We start from the raw sequence: 23,873 nt of genomic DNA, 5'->3' as shown, positions 1-23,873 counted from the left end.
ATGTTTTTGCTGCATTTGCAGTGGTAGCTTCAAAGTTCTAACTCCATCTGTTCAGTTGCAGGACTAGATTCATGTCCAGGTCGCCCCTCGGTGCCTTGCTGCTGGTGTGGAGCTAGGTGATGATGACGCAGAGGCTTTTGTGTTGTGCTTCAAAAGTTTCTGGTTATCCTGTACGCTATCCGTACTGTCTATCGAACCCTGCTCGGTCTGACTCTTATGTAGCCCGTAGGTATAAAACTTATGTTCTCTACATTTCAAGTGCTACTGATCTGAGTCTCAATTATGATGAGACTAACACATGCTGTTACTAAACTCTGTGTATCAAGTATCATGTGTGAACTTGTTGGCTTTGTATATGCTGGTTGATGTTTTGGATAACTCGGATGATGTGGTAACACCAGAATACATATTGGTCAGCATTCAGCCATTCACGGTATCGTTTGGCAATGGTAGCTTTGTAATGTCATATTCTTGCCCTACATGTTCTACAATGTCTCAGGCGTTGAGATTGCGTACTGCTTTACAACTGTCTGAGCTTAAAGTTATTGGAGTTCAGGTATTCATTTAAAAATTTATGTTATCCCATAACACACCATTCTAGTTAGCTCAGTTGGCAGAACCCCCTAGTTGAGAGGATGTACACCCAGGTTAGAACCAAAAATAAAAAGAGCAACAAAGAAAAAGGGTGGTACTTTGATTACTAAAGGGAGGAATTGTGAGAGCAATTTTGTGTTGTTGAGCGTCATGGTCGAATATGAGCATGCGTGTACTCTGCAAATTCGAAAGGTGACATCCCATGAGGCCATGACCATTACAAAGCTAAATTCTGATTATCCAAAATTGATCTATTTAAAGCAGTTTTCATTTGAATTGCGGAATTGTACCATTTTGGACGCTAAATCTGCATCACTAGCTTGAAACGGGGCAAGCATAAAAAGAGCTCAAGATCAAAGTTCCACCGGCATTTCCATATAATGGACTTTCATGTGATGTAATAGGAAAACAACGATGGTGGTGGCTGGAGGCGGTACTAAGGACGCTGCCAATACTATTAAATTTCTATGAAAAAATATTTTTAATAGTAAGGACTAGAGTATGTACTTTAGAACGGTCTGTTTCTGTTGAAAAATAGTACATGTGATGTTTACATAACAACAATACGCAATAAGAAGAACACTGAATCTGCACGTCATATTTCGTTTGAGCACAGCCACGCAGCTGCTTCGATCTGGTTCCTCCGCGTCCTGGCCAGCATTCACCGGTGGCGTCCTGCCGTCGATTTCATCTTCCCCACCTCCATCACCGAACGTTCACCTGCATCTTTCGTATGTTGAGTTTCAGACATCTTCTTCAGATCCTAGCGGAACCAAATCCTCTTTGGTCGCCGCCGACGAGCACGGCGCCGGCGAAACGTTGCTCGTCTCGCCCAGCACGGCGTTCTCGCAGGTGCTCGTGGCGGCGTTCTTCTCGTCACCTCCCCTCGTCTTGAGTTCGATGTCCCGCAGCACGACGCCGCGGCAGGGGAAGGCCTCGCTGCAGTGCAGCCTGATGGCATCCCTGTTGACGCTGGTGCCCCTGATGTTGCTGAACTCCACGTTGCTGATCTCCACCGCCGCGGACTCCTTCTGGCTGCACGCCTTTGGCTTGGACGGGTCCGACGTCGTGCAGTAGTTCTGGTCGATGACGATGGGGTTCTTCACCTTGTCCATCACCATGTTGAGGAACTTAATGTCCCTGGCGTACCCCGTGCCCCCCTGCCACGTCTTGATCCTGGCCCCGAACAGCGTGCCCGACACGTGCGCGCCGTCGATGGTGACGTTGGACACCTCGGCCCTGGTGCTCCCTTTCCCGAGGCTCCCGACGCTGATCCCGTGCCCCGGCCCGCACTCGATCTTGGTAGCGTACAGGTTCGTCGTGCCCATGGCAATCGAGATGCAGTCGTCGCCGGCCTTGATCTTGGCGCCCAGGATGCGGACGCCGTCGCTGTGCGCCACGTGGATGCCATCGTTCTCAGGACTGTTCCCGGGCGACGCGATAGTGAGGCGGGACAGCGTCACGTCGCTGCAGAACTCCACCCAGAGGTGGATCTGCGGGGCGTTGAGCAGCTTTATGTTTTCCACCTTGAGGTGGTTGCACGACGAGAAGGTGAGCGCCGCCGGCGCGAAGGTGCACGGCATCTTGTGGTTCCGGCGGCACGAGTTCTTCCACGACGTCTTGCCCTTGCCGTCCATGGCGCCCTTGCCGGTCACCGTGAGGCTGTCGACGTTGCTGAAACTTACCCAGTGCGGGTGGCCTTGCTTGCTCCAGCCCGACTTGTCCTCCGGAGCCACCAGGGTTCCCTCGAGCTTGAACGTAACCTTGGACTTGCACGGCCCCGACAGGCTGGTCTCCTTGACGAGGTAGCTCTTTCCGGCGGGGACGAGCAGGACGGCGGGTTGTTCTGAGGAGCAGGCCTGGGCCCAGGCATTCTGGAACGCGCCGGTGTCGTCGGTCTGACCGTCGCCGGTGGCTCCGAAGCTGCCGACGTCGAACTGGACGCCCTTTGTCGTCGCGTTCTTCGGGGGCTTGCTCTCCTCGCCGAGTTTGCGGTGCGCGTACCATGTGTTCGGGTAGCCATCAGCACTGCCCTCCGGCGCGTTCGTCGTCCAGAGGTGACGTCTTGGTGCGTTTCGGTGCGGCGACCGTGGCGCTGGACGTGCTTCGACGAGGGTGCTGCCAAGCAGCGTTAGGAGCAGCAGGAGGAGCAGGCAAACCGTGGCGAGGAGCGAGCGCGAAGCCATGCCTGCGCTTGCGTCGAGCGATGCTCTGCACCCTCTGTGTTCTTGGAGATCGATCGGAGAAGAAGCGCAGGCGCTGGGCTTGGCTGCTGTGGTGGGTTGGTGCGGCCTGCAATTCCTTGTTTTATACCCCGTGGGGGTGCCTTGGTCTCCGACTCGCCGCCATGAATCTCCGTGTCGGAATCTTTGGCTTCTCGGAGTCGGTCAGTCGGACTCCACCCCCGCCGCTAATGTGCGCCGCTCCTCTGCATGAATCCCTCACGGACGACCTCCTGGAGGAGATTTTCCTCCGGATCGGCTCCCCTATGTAAGACGTAACAAAGACATGCTCACTATGTAAAGAGCCATCTGCTAAAAATAAGCTTTGTTGCAAGATTATCTGTGGTTGCTGATGTTGCGGAGAAGTATGAATGATAGTGTGAGGATGACAGCAGAATTACTCTTGGAATCCAAAAGTAGGATTTCAATGGTTCAACTCGCTCTTCTACAGCAACAAAACTGTCGTTTCCCTTGAAAAGATTTCAACGATTCAACTGCTATTCTTTTTTACAAAAACAAAAGCTCATGCTTTCCCTGGAAATTACCCTGACTTTGTCAACATGGCATCTGCGTTCGTATTCATTTGAGCATTCCTTCAATTCTTTGGTCCAAGCAATATGAGCAGCCTCCTTATTCATTTTCACCAACCGAGAGAGAACGATCATCCTGCAATAGCAAAGTAACCTTCGCACGATTGTCGATACCACCGATTCACCAATGGCCCATGGATTCTAAATCCGAGCCAATACTTGTGCACAAGAAAGTTCAGAGGATAAAATGATCAAACATAAGCTGCAGCATCATTTATCTCTGAACTTTCTTATTGGCATGATTGCCCTTGTCACAACTGAAATTCAGGGATTTGCATCCAAATTGGATGACATTGTCATCATGGCATATTGGCATGATCACGGAGTTGAGTAGTTGACGAGGAAGGTTGGTATCTCCTCTCTTTCAAGTGGAAACGCGCAACATGAGAAGATGGGAGAACAGACGTCCACTTCAGCCCGCGCCACCGCCGTTCACGGCACGGGCGTCACCTCCGCGAGCTCCATGGACGCGAACCTTAACGTATCTGGCTAATGTCGAGCTACAGACGCCAGCACGCTCGGACGCTCCACCGCCGGCGCTGCCGCGGGAGCTTCTCCACGGGAGACATGCCCGCGGGAGGGGGGCGCGCGCTATGGGCCGGAGGAAGCGGCTGGGAGCGCGAAATCCGAGTAGGGGAGCACGGAACGCACGGCGGAAAGGCTAGCGGTGGTCCCCGGGTGGCAGCGCGGCGTCGCCGGAAGCCATTGCCGCCGGCACCGAAGCTTTTGCAGAACAGCCCCTGGTACTTGCAAAATAGCCCCCGGATCGCGATTAATAATCGCGATCCGAATATTTGCATATTGACCCCATAGTTTTACAAATAACCCCCTTATTTGGATCGCGATTATTGGTCGCGATCCGATTATTTGCAAATTGGTCCCTAACTTTTACTTATAATCCCCTAGTTTGGATCGCAATTAATAATCACGATCTGATTATTTGCATATAGACCCCGCTGTTTTCCAATGAACCCCCTTATTTTGGATCGCAGATCGAATATTTTCAAATGGATCCTGATTTGGTATGTCTTCCTGGCTTCCTGCCCGTCCGCCGCCATGCTTCCGGCCCGAATTGCGAAGCTCCATCCCCGTCTCCAATCCTAGACGCAAGGTATCCGATCCGCTCCTCTTGACCACAACATCATCAGCACAGAACAGGAGGGGCGATTCGTCGGCGTCCGAGCCGAGACGAGCGAGCAGCCGCGGCTTTGGCTCATGCGGACGTCGGGAATGTCCGTAGCGCCGTCGAGAGCCGCGGGTGCGCGCTGACCTGCCCTCATGTCCTCGTGGACGGCTCGGCGGCGACCCACGCGGCTGTCGGAACCTGTGCAGCGACCAGTAGTCGTCTCGTCTCTGCTCTCCGCCTTGGCCTTCAGCGCTGCCCTTGCAATCCTGCTCCGCGTTTGTGCAGAATGACACTCTTGCTACTGCTGAACTGTTGAGAAACGCTGATTGCAGAGTTGTGGATTCCAGTCAGGTTCAATGCTGATTGCTGAATCACAACTGTTTGATATGTGTGACTGTGCACAGATCCGTTCACAAAATTCATGGGTAAACTGAATTAACCTACACTGATCTAGAGGCATTAAGTGGAAAAATGGCAGGCCACTGAAAATCCTAGTGAGCCTATTTTCATCCAAAATGGAGTAAGCAATGCATTCGGCGGCTTCTGGGGGCAGTGCTATGCTGCTGGTATGGAGCGGTGGAGCTAGGCGATGATGATACAGAGGCATTCTGTGTCACGCGTCTCCTGGATGTTGTTTCCTTCCGGTATCCTGGGGTCTCTACTGATGTTGTCTAACGAACCCAGTTCGTTCTGAATCCATGATGCAAGTTACTGAAATTAGATGGGCCTGGGCCAATCACCGGTCCAGCGCAAGTCCAGTCCAACTAGTCCACCGCGGCGAAGTCTCTTTCTATTCTATCACGAAAGAGAAGAAGAAAAAAATTCGCTTCACCGAGCTGCCTCTGTGCCTCAAAAGTCAAAACCCTATTCCTCCCTTCGCCGCCGGCGGGAGGTTCGCTGGCAATGGCGTCACCGTCCCGTCCGGTTCGGCGCCGCCGCAAAGCAACGGAGTCGCAGCAGAGGTCGCTGCTGGCCCTCTCGGATGATGTACTAGAGGAGATCTTGCTCCGCGTCGGCTCCCCTGCCGACCTCGCCCGCGCCTCCACAGCGTGCGTCGCCTTCCGCCGCCTCATCGCCGGCCCCGGCTTCCTCCGCCGCTACCGCTCCCTCCACCCGCCGCTCCTCCTCGGCTTCCTCGATCCCGGACCAGGAGGAGGATTCCAACCAGCCGAGGCGCCCCACCCCAACGCCCCTGCCGCCCGCGCTCTCGCCCGCGCCGCCGGCTTCTCCTTCGACTACATCCCGCGCGGCAGAGGGCGCCGCTGGCATCCCCGCGACGTCCGCGACGGTCGCGTCCTCCTCTACTGCAGTCCTGATGTGCAGGAAAGCATCGTCTTCCCGGACCTCGCGGTGTGCGACCCTGTGTCCCGGCGGTACCTGCTTGTGCCTCGAATAACCGACGAGTTACTTGCCTCCGTCCAGGTCCAGAAACAACATGTGCAATTTTTTGAGGCCTTCCTTGTCCCGTCTGGAGTTGAACAGAAGGAGGAGGCATCATTCAGGGTCCTCGGCAGGGCGTGTTGCATGACAAAAATGGTGGCACTTGTCTTCTCTTCAGGCTCTAGCCACTGGGATGTCGGTACATCTGAAAGCTGGGATGATCTAAGCTTGAATGCACGACCGTTTGCAGAAGGCCTAATGCTTCGTTGGCCCAGCTATGCATATGGCTGCTTCTACTGGAAAGTACACTTAAGGAACAAGGTACTGAAGCTTGACATGAGCAGAATGAAGTTCTCCATTATTGACCTCCCGCCTGGCAATGCCGATGCGAATGTTGTCATTGTAGAGACAGGGGAAGGCAGGCTTGGGATGATTGGTAATTTAAATCATGTTCGCGGTGACACCCATGTATATTATGCTAGTAAAAATGAAGGTGACAGCAACAATGAGTGGCGGATGGCCAAAACAATCCCGTTGCCGGAACATTACAACTGTTGCCTTGTTGGTGCACCCGAAGGATACATTTTCCTTCTAGGCGTTCCAAAAGACAAAGGTACTCTAGGTCCAGCATGTTTTTCACTTGGCATTAAGACCTTAGAGATTGAGAGGGTCAGTCAGATGGGGCTCAACTATCGTCACGTGTATCCATATTTTGGGTTCCCACCATCCATGTTACCAAGAATGATATGAAGTGGTAAGTTTTCAATTGTTTTGCGGACCTTTGATATATTACTGTGTGACGTGATGCAGAACTATATAAAAAATTATTTATATTGTGTGTGTCTTGCCTTGGCCCGGCTTCATGTACACCTGATTCTTTGTGCATTAAGTCTTCTCCAGGTCTTGGGATCATGATGTTGCGTGTGCACTATTTGACAATTTGTTAATGTTAGTTCTTCATTCATCTTAACATGATCTTCTGGAACATTTTCCCCCATTCGTTTATTGGAGTTGGATCTTTTTCTTGTTCTCAATAGAGCTGTCGTGTGTGTAGGTTGGCTAAACAAGTAAATTTATTGGAACTATATCTTTTTAAGTTTTTAACTGTCATCGTCTTTTGGAACTGCAAATCAGTGATGCCAATGTTTGCCTGCTACGGCAATGCCCATTGCATTGAAATTTCTGCATCTCGTGCATCTTTATGTTTGAGTCAAAAACTACCTTTGAGCACTTGAGCTACCATGCACACTTCAAATAATGGGCACAAAAACTTTGGAAAGTAATGTTTGCACATCATTTTCTAACTGCATATTCATCTGCTTGCAGGACTAGATTTGCATCCAAATTTGTGGCTTCTTCACTAGCATTCTGCAGGCGTGGAGCTTGATGACGATGCAGGCTTTCGTATCACACTTCTTTTCTTCAGGAGTTTTTCTAGTTATCATGTAGCCTAGTGACATTTTCCTACTGTTTTCGGCTACCATGTAGTGTACCGACATTGCCTGTGGAGCTCTGAGAGATTTGATTTACAAACTTTACTCGATCTGAGTCGCTGATAAGTTGTAATTAAGACATCTCACTAGTCACTAAATGCATAGTATTAAGTGCCGATTGTTAATGCTTTGTATTTCACAAAATCTTGTGGTTGACGTTTTGTGGAACTAGGACGGTGACAAACGCAGCACAAGATTGGCCCAGTTTGAGGTTTATGTCAGTGGGTATTGCTTGCATGGTTAGCTGATGCATCTATTTGAGTAGAGGGGTAACCAATCAATAGAGCACAATCTTTATGTCTTTTTGCGGTCTTGCTCTATACGTTGGTGTTTTGCACTCATCTGTACTATCTTTGGATTCTTCACCCATTTGCGCTCTCACGATGGACTAGTTTGAAAGTACGAAAGGTGGTCAAACTTAATTCGTATTTTATTTGTTTTCCAATAGCAAAATTAAAGGACCACGGGGTTTAGAGTTTCAGGAGAATAAATTGGCATAAATATCTTTGGAATAATTACAAAGAAGTAACAGCAAACCATGTGCACACAAGTCAAATTTGCTGAATTACAAGTAACAATTTACATAAATCATGTATTTTCACTTCGTAGAAAACTGTTCGAGGAACGAAAGAATCAACAAGCCCACGGACACTTTATTACATCGAGCAGGGTATGGCTTATTTATTATACATCGGTTCCGGAAATCAAAGAACAATAGGATATACTGGACAAGAATTTGGTCTTTCTCAATAATGGTTTGGCCATTCTGAAAAATGGCCAGTGGGGGTTCTCTGGATCTAAATACAAAAACTCGGTCTCTCTCAAGCCTGCAGGAAGCTGGCATACTTAGCGCCAAGGAATAGCCTCTGGATGCAGAGCAGTGCGTTTTTCCTCACTTCGGTGTTCTCGTGATTCATGAGCTTCATGACTCGGTCCTTGGCCTTGAGGTCTGCCACAACGATTCGGCCCGATGGGTGGTACTGGAGGAACTGTGAGAGGTCGTAGCAGGCCACCGCGAGAGCAGTGGTGTCACTTGATGTGTCAATAATTGTCATCAGGACACGTAGAATCTGCAAATTTGAAGGTGTTATTCCATCACAATTTCAGAGCTAAATGCTTATGTGCTTATAAAATCCAAATTGAACCATCCAAACTACCTCAATTTGAATTTAAATGTTCAACTACTTAGGTAGTCTATGTGCGCATGTTTCCTCTTTTTAAGGAACAAAAGATTGCCTGGAGTGAGATGCCGTGATTCGATGCAAACACACAAAAAAAGAACTTCATAGCTTTTACAGGCAATTTCATATCTTGTTTATTTGAATATGTAAGTTCAAGAAAGGACAAGGTATACCTGGAAATCATTTTCTTCAAAATTGTTGATGTTCTCACGCCAGAAACCTGGATCTTTGTGCATTGGAGACCAATCAAGGTGACCAAGAAGAACTTGCTGTTTGTACTTATCAAATGAGCTCAACTTCTTGAGGTTGTCTTTGAGTCCCACCTCTAGTTGATTCAGAGCATCTAATAGATCCTGGGTGCACAAATAATAGCAATCGTTGTTAGCACAAAAGAGGAAACATAGAAGCTCAACTGAGCATATAGTCTTGATATATTCGCATGTATTTATGCTTGCATAAATTTTCACAAGTCCAAATTTTTTGAAGCAGCAACTGAGGCCTATCACGCAGATAATGAAAATCCTTGTGCTTGACAATGCACAATTTGCTAACCATGCAATGTTACCAAGAAAATATGTACTGTTCAATTACCAGGGTTGCCACAGGGAGATGGTGACCAGATCACACAAAAAGGTTCAGAAAACAAGAAAAGAAACTTACAGTACACCTCACTTTGCCATTATAGTTCAATCAAAGTAACAATAGGGAGATGACACTCAAATCAAGAGATTTAAAAAAAGTAAATTATGTCATTTTTCCTTAACACTTTTTTTTGAAACATACATTTTCCTTGACACTCAGAAAACCCAGGTTTAAGCAATACCTTCACCATTAGTTACAAGAAAAAAATAGTAAACTTAAACTGAAAATATAGGTAAAGTGCAACCTCTTTTTTTTCCTTATACTGAACACTCAAAATGGCATATATTTGAGATGGGTCTCAAGAACACATATGCTTGCCGTTTTGCGATTCCCACATTTATTTCGATTCAAACATTAATTCAGATATAAATATTCCAACATTCTATGTGTACTTTCCAATGGAATATTTTAAAATCCAATGGTTTGGAAAGCTCCTCACCTCATCAGACCATGCTTGAGCTTTCAAGTTTTGTACGATCTGCGGCAATCCAAGATCGATCATTTGTGCAGCAAATGCACCCTTGGCCAGCAAATTACGAAAGGACAGGACAACAACTCTGACCACCTTCAAATTAATGCATTACGTAAACATTTCTGATATGAAGTAATTACAGTGACATTAATATGACATGAAAATTTTGAAGATTACCTTCTCTTTAGTAGAGCCTTTGACAACCTCTACAAGTCTTGGCATAACCCTTGTAGTGGATAAATAATCAACTGCTGCATCATAAAAGGATAAAAGCCAGATGCAGAGGCAAGATTCATAAAGGAGCTGCACAAGAAAGAGAAAAAGGAATAAAGATGGGTAAGTTAAATCTAGAGTTACAGAGGATGGAACAGTTTATGCCTGCTATCCAAACAAACTGCTTAGAGTCCTAATGAGATATCTTCTCAAAGATATTTCCATTCTAGATGTTTAGGGCCAAGCAATAACCTGAATTGACTGTTGTGTTGAAGCTGGGGATATTAAAGGAATGAGCAGCTTGATGCCATCAGCTTGAACAAATAATGTCCTGACATATGGTTCTCTTAGCAAAGAAGAGAGGCAATGGATAGTAGTAGGAATAGAACAGCTTGGGTGGGTAGGATTCCTCAGCTGCAAAACATGTCATACTAAAATTTCAGAACTCCTGAACTTTTCATAGCGTAACATATACAAAGTGATATACTAACAACAATTGGCGTGTTCTAACCTGAGAACAGAACCAATCAACCAAACCTCTCAACACATCATGTGTTGAAGTAAGCTTGCTCTTCGAATTCGAAGAGTCTCCATTTGGAAGCATGCCATTCTGAAGCTTAGGTCGTGCACTATATTCAAAGTAAAGTAAGATTCTACGAGTAAATTTGTATGATGAGCATTCAAATACTAGCCGAACTTACCTTATTATATCAGTCAATATCTTACAACTTTTTTCTTGCACAAACCAGTTGCCTTTCCAGAGCAATCTGAAAATTACAATTTTGTTAGCTAAATATGACAGTCAGATAACACATTAAAGCAGGACTAGCATGGTGGATGAAGTCGTCCTAGCATGCCAAACGGCTATCAGGTACAGAAGGTGACTGTTCTAGTAATAAAGCTTGTCATCCACCCAATGCCCTATTAAACAGGATCCTGAAGGAAAACACGCTAGTAGCAACATATGTCAACCTATTTGCTGAACAAACGAAATGAGCAGATTCCTGACTATATATTATGATAATAAAGAAACAACAGAATAACTAAACAAGCATAGAATACTTAACTTAAGAAAGGCTCGTAAATATCTTCACCGGACAGAGATTGGTCATAGAACAGTGCTGCTCGTTTAGGATTTGCTGAAAACAGAGGTCAACAATGTAACATAAATAACTGATGACACAATGGTTTAATGAAGCAGATGAAAAGTTTTCTTCTACAAGAAAAAAAGCTGATGAATAGTTGCGCACTTGCAAGCATCTCATCAATGAGGGCAAGCACATATTCAACAGTCTCTTCCTTAGAGATACTCCCCAGTATATTCAGGAAAACTCGAACATATGCTGGCCCATCCTGTAAGAATAGAGTTCAAGGATCCTTGTGTTATAAAACTATTTGAGGGTAACCAAACAAATGCATATAAATGGATAAGCAAAATTTGGTACAAGTAAATTTAATCAAAATAGAATGTAAAACTACTGTGAATGGCAATAGGCAATAAAAGTTGCGAGGGGGCCAAGAGAAAGAGCAATTAGTCAACTAGATTCCTTTTAACAGTTAAATACTTAAATCTATGGATGTTCAATACACACCCTATTAATTAACGGAATGAATTTAGATACTGAGGGGGGGACTACATATATGCGAATTTGATAACCTCGAGTAAACTTAAAGCAGGATCTTGAAATAAGAAAAAATACTAAAGAGCAAAAAAAAAGGAAAATTATAACCAAAAGATGCAGACATCAATCATTACAACGTAGTACTAAATCTGAAAGACGGAAAAAGAATGCAGTGATATAATGGTGTTTAAGCTTTTTTACTCACACAAATTTAGGGTGACAACGCAACTCACCTCCTCAAGCAAAGGAGCTCGCTGGCTCTCTGGTTTGTGGTCATAGCGCCGTAAAAGCTGAAGGCATGTCCCGGAAATAAGCTTAGTTGACATGTAATGCTCCCATGGAATGTCCCGCTTCAGAACCTTGAGATACAAAACCACAATACACAAAATAAATCAATAAATAGAGTTTTCCTTTCTGTTAACATATTGCAACCGAAAAGTCCATAATCAGAACAATTTCATGAAAAGCCCTAGCCAATAAAGAAGGCACAGTAAAACATGAAAAGTAATATGCCAGGGCTAGAAGATTGTAATTTTCCAGAAACTTGATCAGCAAAAATGGACAGTGTCAGAAGTTCATTACCTAGTATTAAAATTAACAAGGCATGCAATTTATAAATTCCCCATGAACTTGATCAAAACAGGATATCAGGCAGTCAGTACACCTTTGAAGCATTTGTTGTCAAGAGACGTATCAAAAACGTTCCTAGTTGCTTGGAAACACCAGAACCTAGATCCATCTTTGGAACAAAGGACGTAGGAAGATTTTACCCCACAAGAAAGATAACCGTAGGGCAATTGCATATTTGCCACCAGTTCAAATTGTAATGATGAATTTGCGACTAAAAAGTATGTATATACAAATTTGCCACTACAAATGTCGGTCAACCCTCAGTCACTAGCCACTCCATGGTTGCGTGCGGCGCAGTCAGAAAAGGTTGTGGCCACCGCGAGCGGACCTCAAGAGAGCCTCTGCACATCGGGATGGCTTATCCACAGCAGTGGCTCTGGATCAAGTACCTGACAGCCTGCTTAGCAGGATCCAAGGGCCCAGTGCCTGGGTGACGAGATCAGGCAACAGCACAGCAGCTTCAAGAATAAATGGCCTGCGGTTGCTCTGAGCAAGGCACAAGGAGGGCAGGGACTGATTGCTAAGAAAATTGGAGGTGGAGATGATGCATTGGATCTTAGAGCAATACAAGGAATGGCAGGTGGTGGCAGGCCAGTAGGCATGAAGGGAATGTAGGAATTGGGGGTGTCAGCTGGGTTGGGAAGAAGATAAGCTACTCAAGGGTGTTCCTGTCTTTTAATTTTGTAAATTGGTTATAAAATAGTTCAGGTCAAGAAGACAGAGCAGCAGCAAATGGAATACATTGAGGTCCATTTGGGTGGCAAATTTGCAATAAGAATTTTTGTAATGGAAAAATCGAGTTACAGGGTTAGAGTAGTAGCAAGTATGCAATTTGCCCATAATCATAATATGCAATGCAATCATCTGCCATTTCCATTTGTTTCTTACTCTTCCCACCAAACTTAAAACTTTATGTGCTAACAAATAAAAACATAAGCATAACCATATGCCATCAGCAGTTTGTACATTGGACCTGGAAACCAAAGCCCCCATTAAATCAGGTGAATAAGAAAAGAATTGCAAGGGATATCTGGATGGACTGATTCACTGGTATGATGCTGCATTGACCCCGCTGCGTACTTATCCAGCGGTATTAACACAGTCTAAGCTGGTTATGTCCTTGGTCAAATGGTCGTGCCTCACCATACATAAGCTGCACGGTATTTTTCCTTTGAATAACAAAATTCCATGACAATCTCCGCAGTTTCGGCCATACTCAATCATGCTACCGCTATGGGTCAAGTAGTAGCAGCTGCTCTCTGGGATCCATACATGACCACGACAAATTGTAAGGCTAGGTTGCAAGTTGCAACATACTGTATTAGCATGGACGCAAGTGATAATTTTGATCCAGTCCAAGTACCATTGCAGCTGATCCTATCAATCCTTCGACAGTGTCCAGTTGCAATATGCAAGCACATCCTATGTACCACACTACAACCTCTTAATGCGTCCCACTAAACCAACCCGCAGTCCCCCAAAAGACTGTAGAAATTGCATGAATCAGGCACAATGAAGCTAGCAGGCATCAACAGAGGCACTGACCTGCTCGGTGGTGAGCTCGGCGCGATCCATCGCGGCGGCAGGCCAAGCACCGGCCCCGGGACCACCTGCAAGAGCAAACCCCGGATCAGATCGGAAGCCCCATCCTTCTCACGGATCAGATCGAAGCGACGGAGCCCCGCGGCCGGAGATCCCCGCGGGAGATCGCCCGGGCGGGAGCAGAATCGCGCGAGAGGATTGGAAATCGATTCCTCCCTCTGCTCACCTGGCGCGCGCGACGGGAGGCGGATGAGGGATCGGGGAGGCTCCCCGGCGACGATTTGGGGGTAAAGACGAGGCGAGAGGAGAAGGGAGGAGAAGGAGAGAGAGATCTGAGAGAGACAGGGGCGTAATTAGATGAGAGCGAGACGAGTGGCCGAGTCCGTGCCGGGGCGGGGCCCACGTTACATGGCCACGTGGAGGAGTCGTGCTCCGCTGCGCCAGCACCCTGATCACGATCCATCCCGCCGCGCGAATCTTAAAGCTTTATTTTAGTTACGTAGAAAATAAATATTTTGTTATCGTTGTGCTCAGCCGCTACGGCGGTCTTGTTGCCTCGTCGCCGTTGTGGAGGCCGGAGAGCGCCGCCGCTGCGCCGCAGCCCGTGTCTGTCAGGATCTGAAGATCTGGACAATTGAAAGGAAGCAAAAACGCACGACGACTCGTTCTATCAGCCACCGACTTGCTCTGTTCTTGTGTTCCTGACGAAACTGACGAAGGCAAGCATCACCCTTGCCATTGTTGCCCGACAGTGTCGGAGTTCGCCGGCGACCCATAGTCTTGGGCTTTGCGCGAGGAGGGCTCTCGGCGTTCCAGAGCGAGATCAGCAGTGTAAAATCTTGTTTTATTAAGCTCTGAAGAAATATTTTTTTCAAAGTCAAAGCTCTGAAGAAATCTTATTTCGTGACCCATTTCAGTTTTCAACCAAGAACACGTTTTTGGTTTTCTTGAACCCAAAGAGTGCTACGAACGCATCATCATAATCTGGTCCTAATTGAGGTTAAACCAAATTCAGTAGGAATATGGTCTCTGCATCTAACCATTTGTGCAACGGATTTAGCTTAAATGAATCGTTACATTTTTTGTATCGATGCTTATCTATGGGAGCTAAATAATCACAGCATCTGCTAACCGACCCTTGCTACAATACTATTCTCCCAATTTCAACTATTGTATGCATATGGGTTAGTATCACAGCACGATGATGATGAACTATGGCTTTGTTCTCAATCACAACTTACAAGAACTCAAAAGTTCATTGATCCATGCGTGTCCAAGTTAACACAAAATCCTGTCTCTTTCCAGTCCGTTGTACCAGCAGCTTGACATGTACCCTAGTTACACTAACTACACAAACACTTCACCACTAAAGTTCTTCCTCAAACCAGGTTTCCACACTGAAACATGTAAGCTCTATGAGTTATTTGTCGGAGTCTCAGTTGTTTGGGACCTCCACAATGCTGGACAGGAGGCTCTTTAGCTCCACCATCACAACATCCTGCTCACCCTTCACCTACACACAGCAAGCAAGAACAGGTTTAACATTCGGTGAACTCACGATGACAGATTTTGCATATCAGTAAAAGTGTGCAGGCTTCAATTGCAGGGAAGTCCTTTTTCTTATCCATTGCGGAAAGTCTTTAGAGAACAGATTACCTCAATGGAGAAGACACTCTGCATAACCATAGAACGTTATCGTGCTGAGGCTGGTGACCTGCGCATTGTAGCTGCAGAGTGCTTCCAGCACCTCGGGGAACGAGGGATATGGGTACCCTATGGGTCCCTACCACCTCGGGGAACGAGGGATACGGGTACCCTACGAGAAGACACTCTACATAACCATAGAACGTTATCGTGCTGAGGCTGGTGACCTGCGCATTGTAGCTGCAGAGTGCTTCCAGCACCTCGGGGAACGAGGGATATGGGTACCCTATGGGTCCCTACTGATTAAGATACTGATTGGACATGACAAGTGGACCTGTCTGATCAAGGCGTGCAGGTCAAGGACATGAAGTTACTTGGAGTACACGCCAAGGAGGCCAGGCGATACAAATCAGTCAGAATATTGCGGAACGCGTGTTGTAGTCCGACTTAGATTACTTTCTATGTAACTACCAGGTGGATTAGGTTCAAACCGACCTGTAACCCTAGATCGTCAGCCTATGTAAGGTGGGGGAACCTCCTGAGGGCATTTCAATTCTCAAGCAATACAAGGCACCAAGCATACAAGACGTTGTGTATTCCTCTCCGGAAGCCCGAACCTGTCTAAAACCCCCGCATCCCTTATATTCTCGCGATCACATTCAAGTTCTTGTTTTCACAATCGCCTTCACCTACAAATCACCCACTTGGGGTAACCCCTTGGTGGACTGTCGGCTTATAAATCCGACAGTTAACGCGCCAGGTAGGGGTGGTTGTGAGATCATCCTAACGACCTCGATGGCATCTCGTCCCGACGTTATTTTTCCCGAGAGCATGAAGGACTATCTCACCAACCCGATCCAGATTCGTTTTGGGATCATGCCGGCGGATTTCGATCCGGTCGTTTCTTTCGTCAACTCGGCATCCACTGCCAGCTCAGCTTCCATCAGATCCGCTCTGACGGGACAAGTTCTCCATCTAAGGATTATCGCGCCGCTTGCCCAGCAGGTCGACGATCTCTCTTTTTGAGAGGGTTCCAAGCATCTTGGCTGCTGCCCGCCCACCCACGCCCTCCGACCTGATCGCGAGGCTAGATCGCATCAGCAACACTGTTGCTGAGTGCATAGATCTGTCTGAGGCGACGCTACGCTCAACTAGATGTAGTGTCCTTCCCTCACCCCTTCAACCTTAGGAACTCGGCTGCTGTGTTTTCCGTAAACCTCGCACGGTCCTTCCAGATCCACCTGAATCCGAACCCGAAATCCACTGATGTTGACCTTCTTGCAGAAGATCTTGAGGTGGTGCTTGTATGGCCCGAGAGGAACCAGCTCCACCTGACCCTATGGAGATGCAACGCACATAGATTCTGATGAATCAGCGTACATCACGGCTAAACATAAAGCTGGAAATCAGAGATGATCCAGCAGCCAATGATTTCAGGTTTTCTGCTCTTTCGTTTTCAGAGTTTTACATCTGTGTAAATGATATACAGTAGGTTGCTAGTTGAAATTACATGGCCACGTTTTGGTGGGGCTAGTTCTACCGGGCATCAATGCAATGGCAAGGGAGAGACGAAGCAGACTCAATCGGGCCCCTCCACCGCTCCGCTCTCCGGCGAGCCGCCATGTGCGCCGCCCGCCATCCGTGGCTCGCGAGAACGCCGAAAGCGGCGGCTCCTTTCTTATGGAGCCGGACAACGGCGTGGAGACGGAGGAGAAACTCCATCTCCGGAGGATCTCCGGCCGTGAAAGGGGGCGCATGCTGCAGGGGTGCGTGAGCTGACTGCTGACGACGCTCGCCTGAGACGCACGGCGCAGAGATCGACGGCGGCTGCCATGTCGCCGGGGCGAACTTTTACGAATAACCCCCTATTTTCGGATCGCGACCATTAATCGCGATCCATTATTTTACATATACACCCTTTATTTGGAGCGCGAATTCGCGATCCAATATTTTACAAAAAGACCCCTATTATTTTTACAAATACGCCCCTTTTCTGGATAGCCGGGTTCATCTGTGCTCCGGCGTCGTCTCCTCGTCGCGGCCGTCCTCCGCCGCTCAACTCCGGCGTCCTTCCCACCTTCCGAACGGACTGAATCATACCCTGCTCAAGATCTAGCCACAGTTTTCACATCTCCGTAGCTTCCTCGCTCTCTTCTCCCGATCGACAGTTTTGATATCCTCGCTGCTGCAACGCACTAGCCCTGCAACTCGAATTCTCAACTCTTGTACGCATATGGTTTAGTACCACGCAGCATACATAAGCTTGCACAGGCCATTGAAGAACTATTGTTTTGTTCGCAATCACAAACTTACAGGTTCATTTCTTTCAGGGGGTTCACAAGTTCTTTGTTCCATGGGTGTTCAAGTTGAACACAAAAATCCGGTCTTCTCCAGTCAGTTGTAAAGTTCGACATGTACCCGTGTTACGCTAACTACACAAACACTTCGCCACAAGAGTTCTTCCTCAAATCAGGTTTTTAATGCTGAAACATGTGAGCTCTATGAGTTATTTCTATCAGAGTCTTAGTTATTTGGGACCTCCACAATGCTGGACAGGAGGCTCCTTAGTTCCAACATCACAACATCCTGCTCACCCTTCACCTACACGCAGGAAGCAAGAACAGATTTAGCAGTTAGTAAAGTCTCGGCGACAAAATTAGCAGATCAGTAAAAGTGTGCAGGCTTCAGTTGCAAGGAAGTCTTTAGAGAACAGATTAATTACCTCAATGGAGAAGACACTCTCTGCATAACCATAGAACGTTATCGTGCTCAGGCTGGTGACCTGCGCGTTGTAGCTGCAGAGTGCTTCCAGCACCTTGGTGAAGGTGCCAGCCTTCTTGCAGAAGATCTTGAGATGGTACTTGTATGGCCCAAGAGGAACTAGCTCCACCTGACCCTGTGGAGATGCATAGCACAGTGAGTCTGAGGAATCAGCGCTACATCATGGCTAAACATTCAGCCAAAAATCAGAGATGATGCGTGGCCGATGATTTCAGGTTTTCTGCTCTCGTTCATTCTATCAAACTTCAGGTGTGTGTGTGTGTGTGTGTGTGTAAATGATAGGTTGCTAGTTGAAATTACACGGTTTTGTCCAAGACGAGATAATTATAAGAGTAAATTTGAGGAGATAAATAAGAGCTATTGAGGAAATTTGTACCGATTCAAGCATTTTCTGCTGATCGTCAAATATTGCAAAGCTACCAGATCAGTATGTTTCAAGATTGTGATAACGTTCAGTAACCATACTAGGTCAGAATTTTCAGTTCCAAAGATGCATAACAACTGATCCCTAAGTCCAGTGTGTTCCTAACATTCTCCTCCAACTAGTTGAACCATCCTGCTAGTATCAATTCAAGCATCTTTTCATTATCTAAAAAGATCGATTCAAGCATCTGCCGTTGATCATCTGATACTCAGTACATTGCAAAATTGAGTAACCACTTTCTATGAAATGGAACACCAGTTCGTCCCAATTATAAAATTCCAGAGTTGTGAATGATCGATTTTGAAGTCAAAAGTTGCCCTAACATTTTGCTCCACTAATTGAACTGTAATGGTAGTAGTATATAAAGAAATTCGTGGCATCAGCAATTACCTGATGCGGCATGTTTTCAGTGGCAGCGAAGGATTCAGAGCACGACGCGCTGCCCTGCTTCTCCCAGGCCTCGCCAGGCGAGTCAGCGAGCTGGCGCTGCAGCTCAAGGACCTGGTTCTGGAGCTTCTTGATGTGATCGATGGCATCCGACAGGGTGGACTCCTTGCTCATCTGAACAAGCAGGGAAAACCATTGCAATTGAAACACGTCAGGGCAACTGAACTACATCCATGTATTGCAGGATAACTGAGATTTTGCAACTTTATTAATTTTCAGATTCAGGGAAACAAGAGGAAGTTCATCTTCAGCGGCTGTGGTTCTTCCAAAATTAATTATCGAAGTTCATGTCAATTGGCTGGATGTGAGCATCACTGCTGGGTGTAAGGGGAAGCATCGCCGTGATGAGTACAGTACCTTGGTGATGTTGGGCACGATGGCCCTGAGCGCGAGGATGTTGCTGTTGAGCCTGCCGCGGCGCCTCCGCTCGGCCACAAGGTTCTTGGACTTATACTCCGTCGCCGCCGGCTGGCCATCCCCGGCAGCCTCCCCCTCCCCCTCCCCCTCCCCCTCCCCCTCTCCCTCGCCGCCGGCGCCGCCGAAGTTGAGCACGGAGTCGACGAAGTCCTCCGCCTTGAGCTCCTCGCTGCTGCGCGCCCTCTGGCGGCGCGGCATTGCTGCAGGCTCCCCCGCGCCGAACCAACCAACCACAAGGCAAGAGGCCAGGAAGTTCAGAGCAGCACTGCACTGAGGTTGCCACTCTTGCTGCTCCCACTCCTCACCCAACGCCCCCTGCGGTTGCGGCGGTGGCTTATAAGGGCGGGGAGCTAGGCTGCTGAGGAATCTCGCGAGGGGAAGGCAACGCGAGGCGGCGGGGCTCGAACGCAAGGGAGATGAGATGGCTGGTCCTGCTGGAGTGCTGGTTCCCGGGGAAGTTAGTTGGAGCGGCGCCGGACGGGGTGCGCTTGCCCCGGTTGGTTACGCGGTGGACACCCACCGCTGACACTGACGCGGGGCTCCCTTCTTGGCCCGCCAGAATCCCAGGTTGCCATGCCGTCTGGAAACTGAAAGATGCCAGGACTTGATGCCTTCATTCGCTGTGGGGGAAATTCATGGGAAAAGGGAGGTAAGATCATGGGAGGGTCATGAAGATATGGGCAAAGATCTCTGAAACTATTTTGTTATCGTGTTCTCGTTATCGCTGGTACAGTAAGTAGCTGAAGAGATGCTAGGACGGACTTCTTTTGCGATCTGGTACTAACTGAAAGATGTGATGATTGGAGGTGTGTACGGTACATTCAGGTTGTGGGATCATGGGAGTTCTCAAAAAGGAAGAGAAGATATTTGAGGGTAGCAAAGCAATATTGGTGTTCACGTATGATAGGACCAATGCTGGGAAGCATCTAACTACGGGTGTCCCATCTGCAAGACTGCACAAATTGGTGTTCTGCCGAGACTGTGTTTCCCCATACTCCTCGTATGGTATACAATCGTTAGTTAGCACTGCCTTTCTATTCTCTGAATTATGTGCCACGATTGTTGAGCGTTGGAATGCGACAGCAGACCACCACCTTGGCATTCACATACATGGATCGAAAGAAGCACCCAAAAAAACCATAGGCGAAGGGCAAAAATGGACTTTTGCTCCCAACTACATAGAACAATTTGACTTAGAATAAACAAGAAGTGCTTATAGTTGTGAACAGAAAGAGTATGTCTCAAGCTTGAAAGAGAGAAAGGCCCCGGGTACCAAGATTAGGCAAAGGCTCGAAAATCAGATTGCTTGTAATCTACAAAATGGTTGTATTGTCTCACGAATATTGGAGGACGTGGTAATATATTGGATTGGCCAAAAGTGTAATTTGTATAGAGTGGTAGTTGACCACCCTTAGGGTGGTCCTACAACTGTAAAATCTATGATAGGGTAAAGACTTCTTAATTAATTGTGTTGTTCAGTAATCGTAGTTCGTTTAGTAGTAGTTTAGTTAGATCTTAGGGTCTTCATCTCTTCACAGTCAAATCTCAGTTGCTTCGTTCTGTATCACTGCTGACGAGGGTTGAGGGGAGCTTGATCTTCGATAGACTTGCCTAGATTGTCGGTTCTCTCCCTGGTGAGCTAAAGACTGCATAAAGACAAGCTTTATTATTTCATTCAATCCAGACCATCAGAAGTTTCCCCATGCTCCGTAGACCGAAACCACTACTGGCCTCCTGGCTCGCTTGTTTCGTAGTTTCATACTAATGTGTGAGTGTGATTATTGTGCTCAGGAGGGGAGCTGCGCGCTTGGAGCAATTTCATCCGGGCTATCATTCTCACAGCACACGCATGTGTAGAATTCACAGTGTCCCTTGGTTAAGCCCTTGCCCACCTTGGGGTCACTGCATTGGTCCACGCAGGTCTTGGCCTTCACGCACCAACCTTGCCACACCCGCGAGCATTTCTTCTTGTTGCTACCGTCCACCACACCACCAGCCTCTTGAGCTGCAACAGTGGAAGGAATTGATCGAGCTGAGTCATAATTAAGTAAGAAGTAGAGTAATTGATTCAAGGATTTCTTCACCGATCGACCAGTTGTTTATTGATTGATTGCCTAAACATTCATGAGTTTTCGAGATATAAGATATACAAATATATATATACCTGATGACATGATTGCAAGCATAATCAAGAGGCAAAAGGACAACAAGACTTTGTTTGTTCCTGCCATTGCTTTCTATGATGCTAAGCTAGGATCTACGGTATCTTAAGCTGCAGATTGAGATGGTTTGAGGTTATATAGATGGCAATGTGCGCTGTAGGTTAATGTTATCTAATGTAGTTCATCCTGCCTGGTGCATGAAAGCATGAATTGATGGACCAGCTTATTATTTCAGGGAAATTTTTGGCAGGGGCACAAACCTTAGTTTACTTGGAGGATTTTTTTTGTATACCAGAATTACTGCTCTATGTCACTATAAGATCCATACTCTTTGTAGCTAGAACTGGCTGCAGATGAATACTGCCTTGGCTGCAGCTGCAGATATCTTCAAATACTACTGAATTTTCACACTTAGATATTAAGTAGAAAATGATTCACAAGTTTAGCATGGGATTAAGATCGCTTGCACCTTTCGTCACTATGGTATATTAGTACTCCGGCCTCTATTCCAAAATATAACAGGTTTTAGTTGTCCTCAGTCAAATTTATCTAACTTTATCAGGTTTATCAAAAAACACACCAACATCTACAACATCAAATATTATTAATTTCATTAAATCTATCATGAAATATGACTTAATAGTGCAATTATTTGGTATGGTAGATGTTAACATATTTTCTAAAAATCTAGTCAAAGTTAGAGAAGTATGACTTAGGACAAAGGAGGGAGTATATAGCCATCCGTTGGCATCTCGCTCTCTGTTATATATATATATATATATATATATATATATATATATATATATATATATATATATATATATATAGACACACACACCTTTTTCACCATCAATCTAGGTTAGTTGTCATTGTTTTTTTTTAAAAATTCAGTACCTTCAGAATCCAAATCCTAAGACATACCACTACGGCATACATGGGTAGAGGGGCACTAAAAAATCAAAACTCAAACCAAATTTGAAAAATTTAACTCTATTGCCCCCTCAACCCTAACAAGGAAAATTTCGAGTTTCCGGAGATCAAAATTATTGCCTTCTGTAATCATACACACTCTGTAGGACTAATTGCAGTTGCCTTGGTATCTTTGCTCCTTTAATTTCATTACTTTAGATATACCTAATCCTCAAAGGTAGTTATTAGAAAATAATTAAAATATAGCATGAGAATTCTTAAAATAATTAAAATATAGCATGAGAATTCTTAAAAAAAGCCTGTGCTCTAAAAAGAATTTTGGAGTTAGAAAGATACAGGCATGCCCATGATGCTGAACTTATCGTAAGCATCAAGCATGGCTTGGATGTGGATCAACCCCCTACCACCAGAGATCAAAGCTATAGTTGGCGCCATGTGTCTCATCATCCACGCGGCCATTTATTCGGTGGTAACCTACATGTCTAACTTCACCAATCCCGTGATCTACTAATCCAATCTTGCATAGACCTTCATAGGTATGAGTATATATGTGTATGTAAGGGGTTATTTGGGAGGGATTCTCCCAAAACATCTTTATTAGTGAAAAAAACTGATTTCACCCGGCTTATAGTTCATTTTCACCTCGATTTGCAAAATGTCTTTACACTACAGTGTCTCAATTTACACAGCTGATGGCCAATGCTACTATAAGCCCTCACAGGGCCCTAAGTGTCTAGCATCTGTAGTTTTTAATGAAAATATTAGAATTTAGGAAGTCTTGCGGTTCTGATTGTACACCAACTAACATAGCAACTCCAGTGAGTGTTGACTCAACTGAGTAGTTAATTTTGAATTACTTCTATAAATGTAGAAATAAATGAAATATATTATATAAATAAGTGAACCGCAAATTGAGCATAGCTTATTTGGTTAGGTTCCTTTATGATTTCTTTAAGAATAAATGATATTACTCTTTCAGCATTAGATAATGTGGGCATCTACGCCCGTAATATGTTTAGAAAAAAATGAATGGTGGATTTTGAGTAGTAGATTTTGCAAGATTAGATGCAAATGTAAACATATCTATCAAACCCAATATCCATTAAAAAATTTACATGGATCTTTATGTTGTTGTTCAAAATTAATCATGCATGATAAAATATTAAGAAATGATATACACTTGACAAATAAAAAATAATACACCAACAAAGTTTGATTATAATTAGGTTTTACGAGTTGAGTTTGGATATTTAAAAATAATATGGGCTCATTTGTATAAAAAATAGTTTCTTAACAGTATACTTATTATGTGTTGCATATGCATTATAACAAAATTAGTGATCAAAGTTGTGTCTTAGATT

The 23,873-nt window shown here is 45.9% G+C and overlaps 4 protein-coding genes across 4 annotated transcripts; 1 reads left to right on the top strand and 3 right to left on the bottom strand.

The window, feature by feature from the left end:
* Nucleotides 1–1,323: 1,323 nt before the first annotated feature.
* On the bottom strand, nt 1,324–2,780 carry LOC117844424 (polygalacturonase ADPG2). Its single transcript, XM_034725131.2, has one exon. The coding sequence runs from the start codon at nt 2,778–2,780 to the stop codon at nt 1,338–1,340; it is 1,443 nt and encodes a 480-aa protein (XP_034581022.1). The 3' UTR covers nt 1,324–1,337.
* A 2,473-nt stretch (nt 2,781–5,253) lies between these two features.
* On the top strand, nt 5,254–7,530 carry LOC117845097 (uncharacterized). The gene is made up of 2 exons (XM_034726003.2): nt 5,254–6,666; nt 7,239–7,530. Exon 1 carries the CDS (start codon nt 5,436–5,438, stop codon nt 6,660–6,662), a length of 1,227 nt encoding a protein of 408 aa, XP_034581894.1. The 5' UTR covers nt 5,254–5,435; the 3' UTR covers nt 6,663–6,666; nt 7,239–7,530.
* Nucleotides 7,531–7,946: 416 nt separating this feature from the next.
* LOC117845096 (probable V-type proton ATPase subunit H) lies at nt 7,947–14,075 on the bottom strand. The gene is made up of 12 exons (XM_072291576.1): nt 13,934–14,075; nt 13,711–13,775; nt 11,769–11,894; nt 11,164–11,266; nt 10,982–11,052; nt 10,615–10,682; nt 10,425–10,542; nt 10,166–10,327; nt 9,878–10,003; nt 9,668–9,793; nt 8,760–8,939; nt 7,947–8,475 (listed from the first exon to the last, which is right to left on the bottom strand). The coding sequence occupies exons 2-12, from the start codon at nt 13,738–13,740 to the stop codon at nt 8,227–8,229; spliced, it is 1,359 nt and encodes a 452-aa protein (XP_072147677.1). The 5' UTR covers nt 13,741–13,775; nt 13,934–14,075; the 3' UTR covers nt 7,947–8,226.
* A 3,161-nt stretch (nt 14,076–17,236) lies between these two features.
* On the bottom strand, nt 17,237–19,952 carry LOC117843327 (transcription factor UDT1). Its single transcript, XM_034723896.2, has 4 exons — nt 19,361–19,952; nt 18,947–19,117; nt 18,074–18,247; nt 17,237–17,952 (listed from the first exon to the last, which is right to left on the bottom strand). The coding sequence occupies exons 1-4, from the start codon at nt 19,616–19,618 to the stop codon at nt 17,875–17,877; spliced, it is 681 nt and encodes a 226-aa protein (XP_034579787.1). The 5' UTR covers nt 19,619–19,952; the 3' UTR covers nt 17,237–17,874.
* Nucleotides 19,953–23,873: the final 3,921 nt, after the last annotated feature.

The sequence above is a fragment of the Setaria viridis genome, chromosome 2 (assembly GCF_005286985.2).
Source record: "Setaria viridis chromosome 2, Setaria_viridis_v4.0, whole genome shotgun sequence".
Taxonomy (NCBI): Eukaryota; Viridiplantae; Streptophyta; class Magnoliopsida; order Poales; family Poaceae; genus Setaria; species Setaria viridis.
This window is presented reverse-complemented; position numbering and strand designations above follow the sequence as displayed.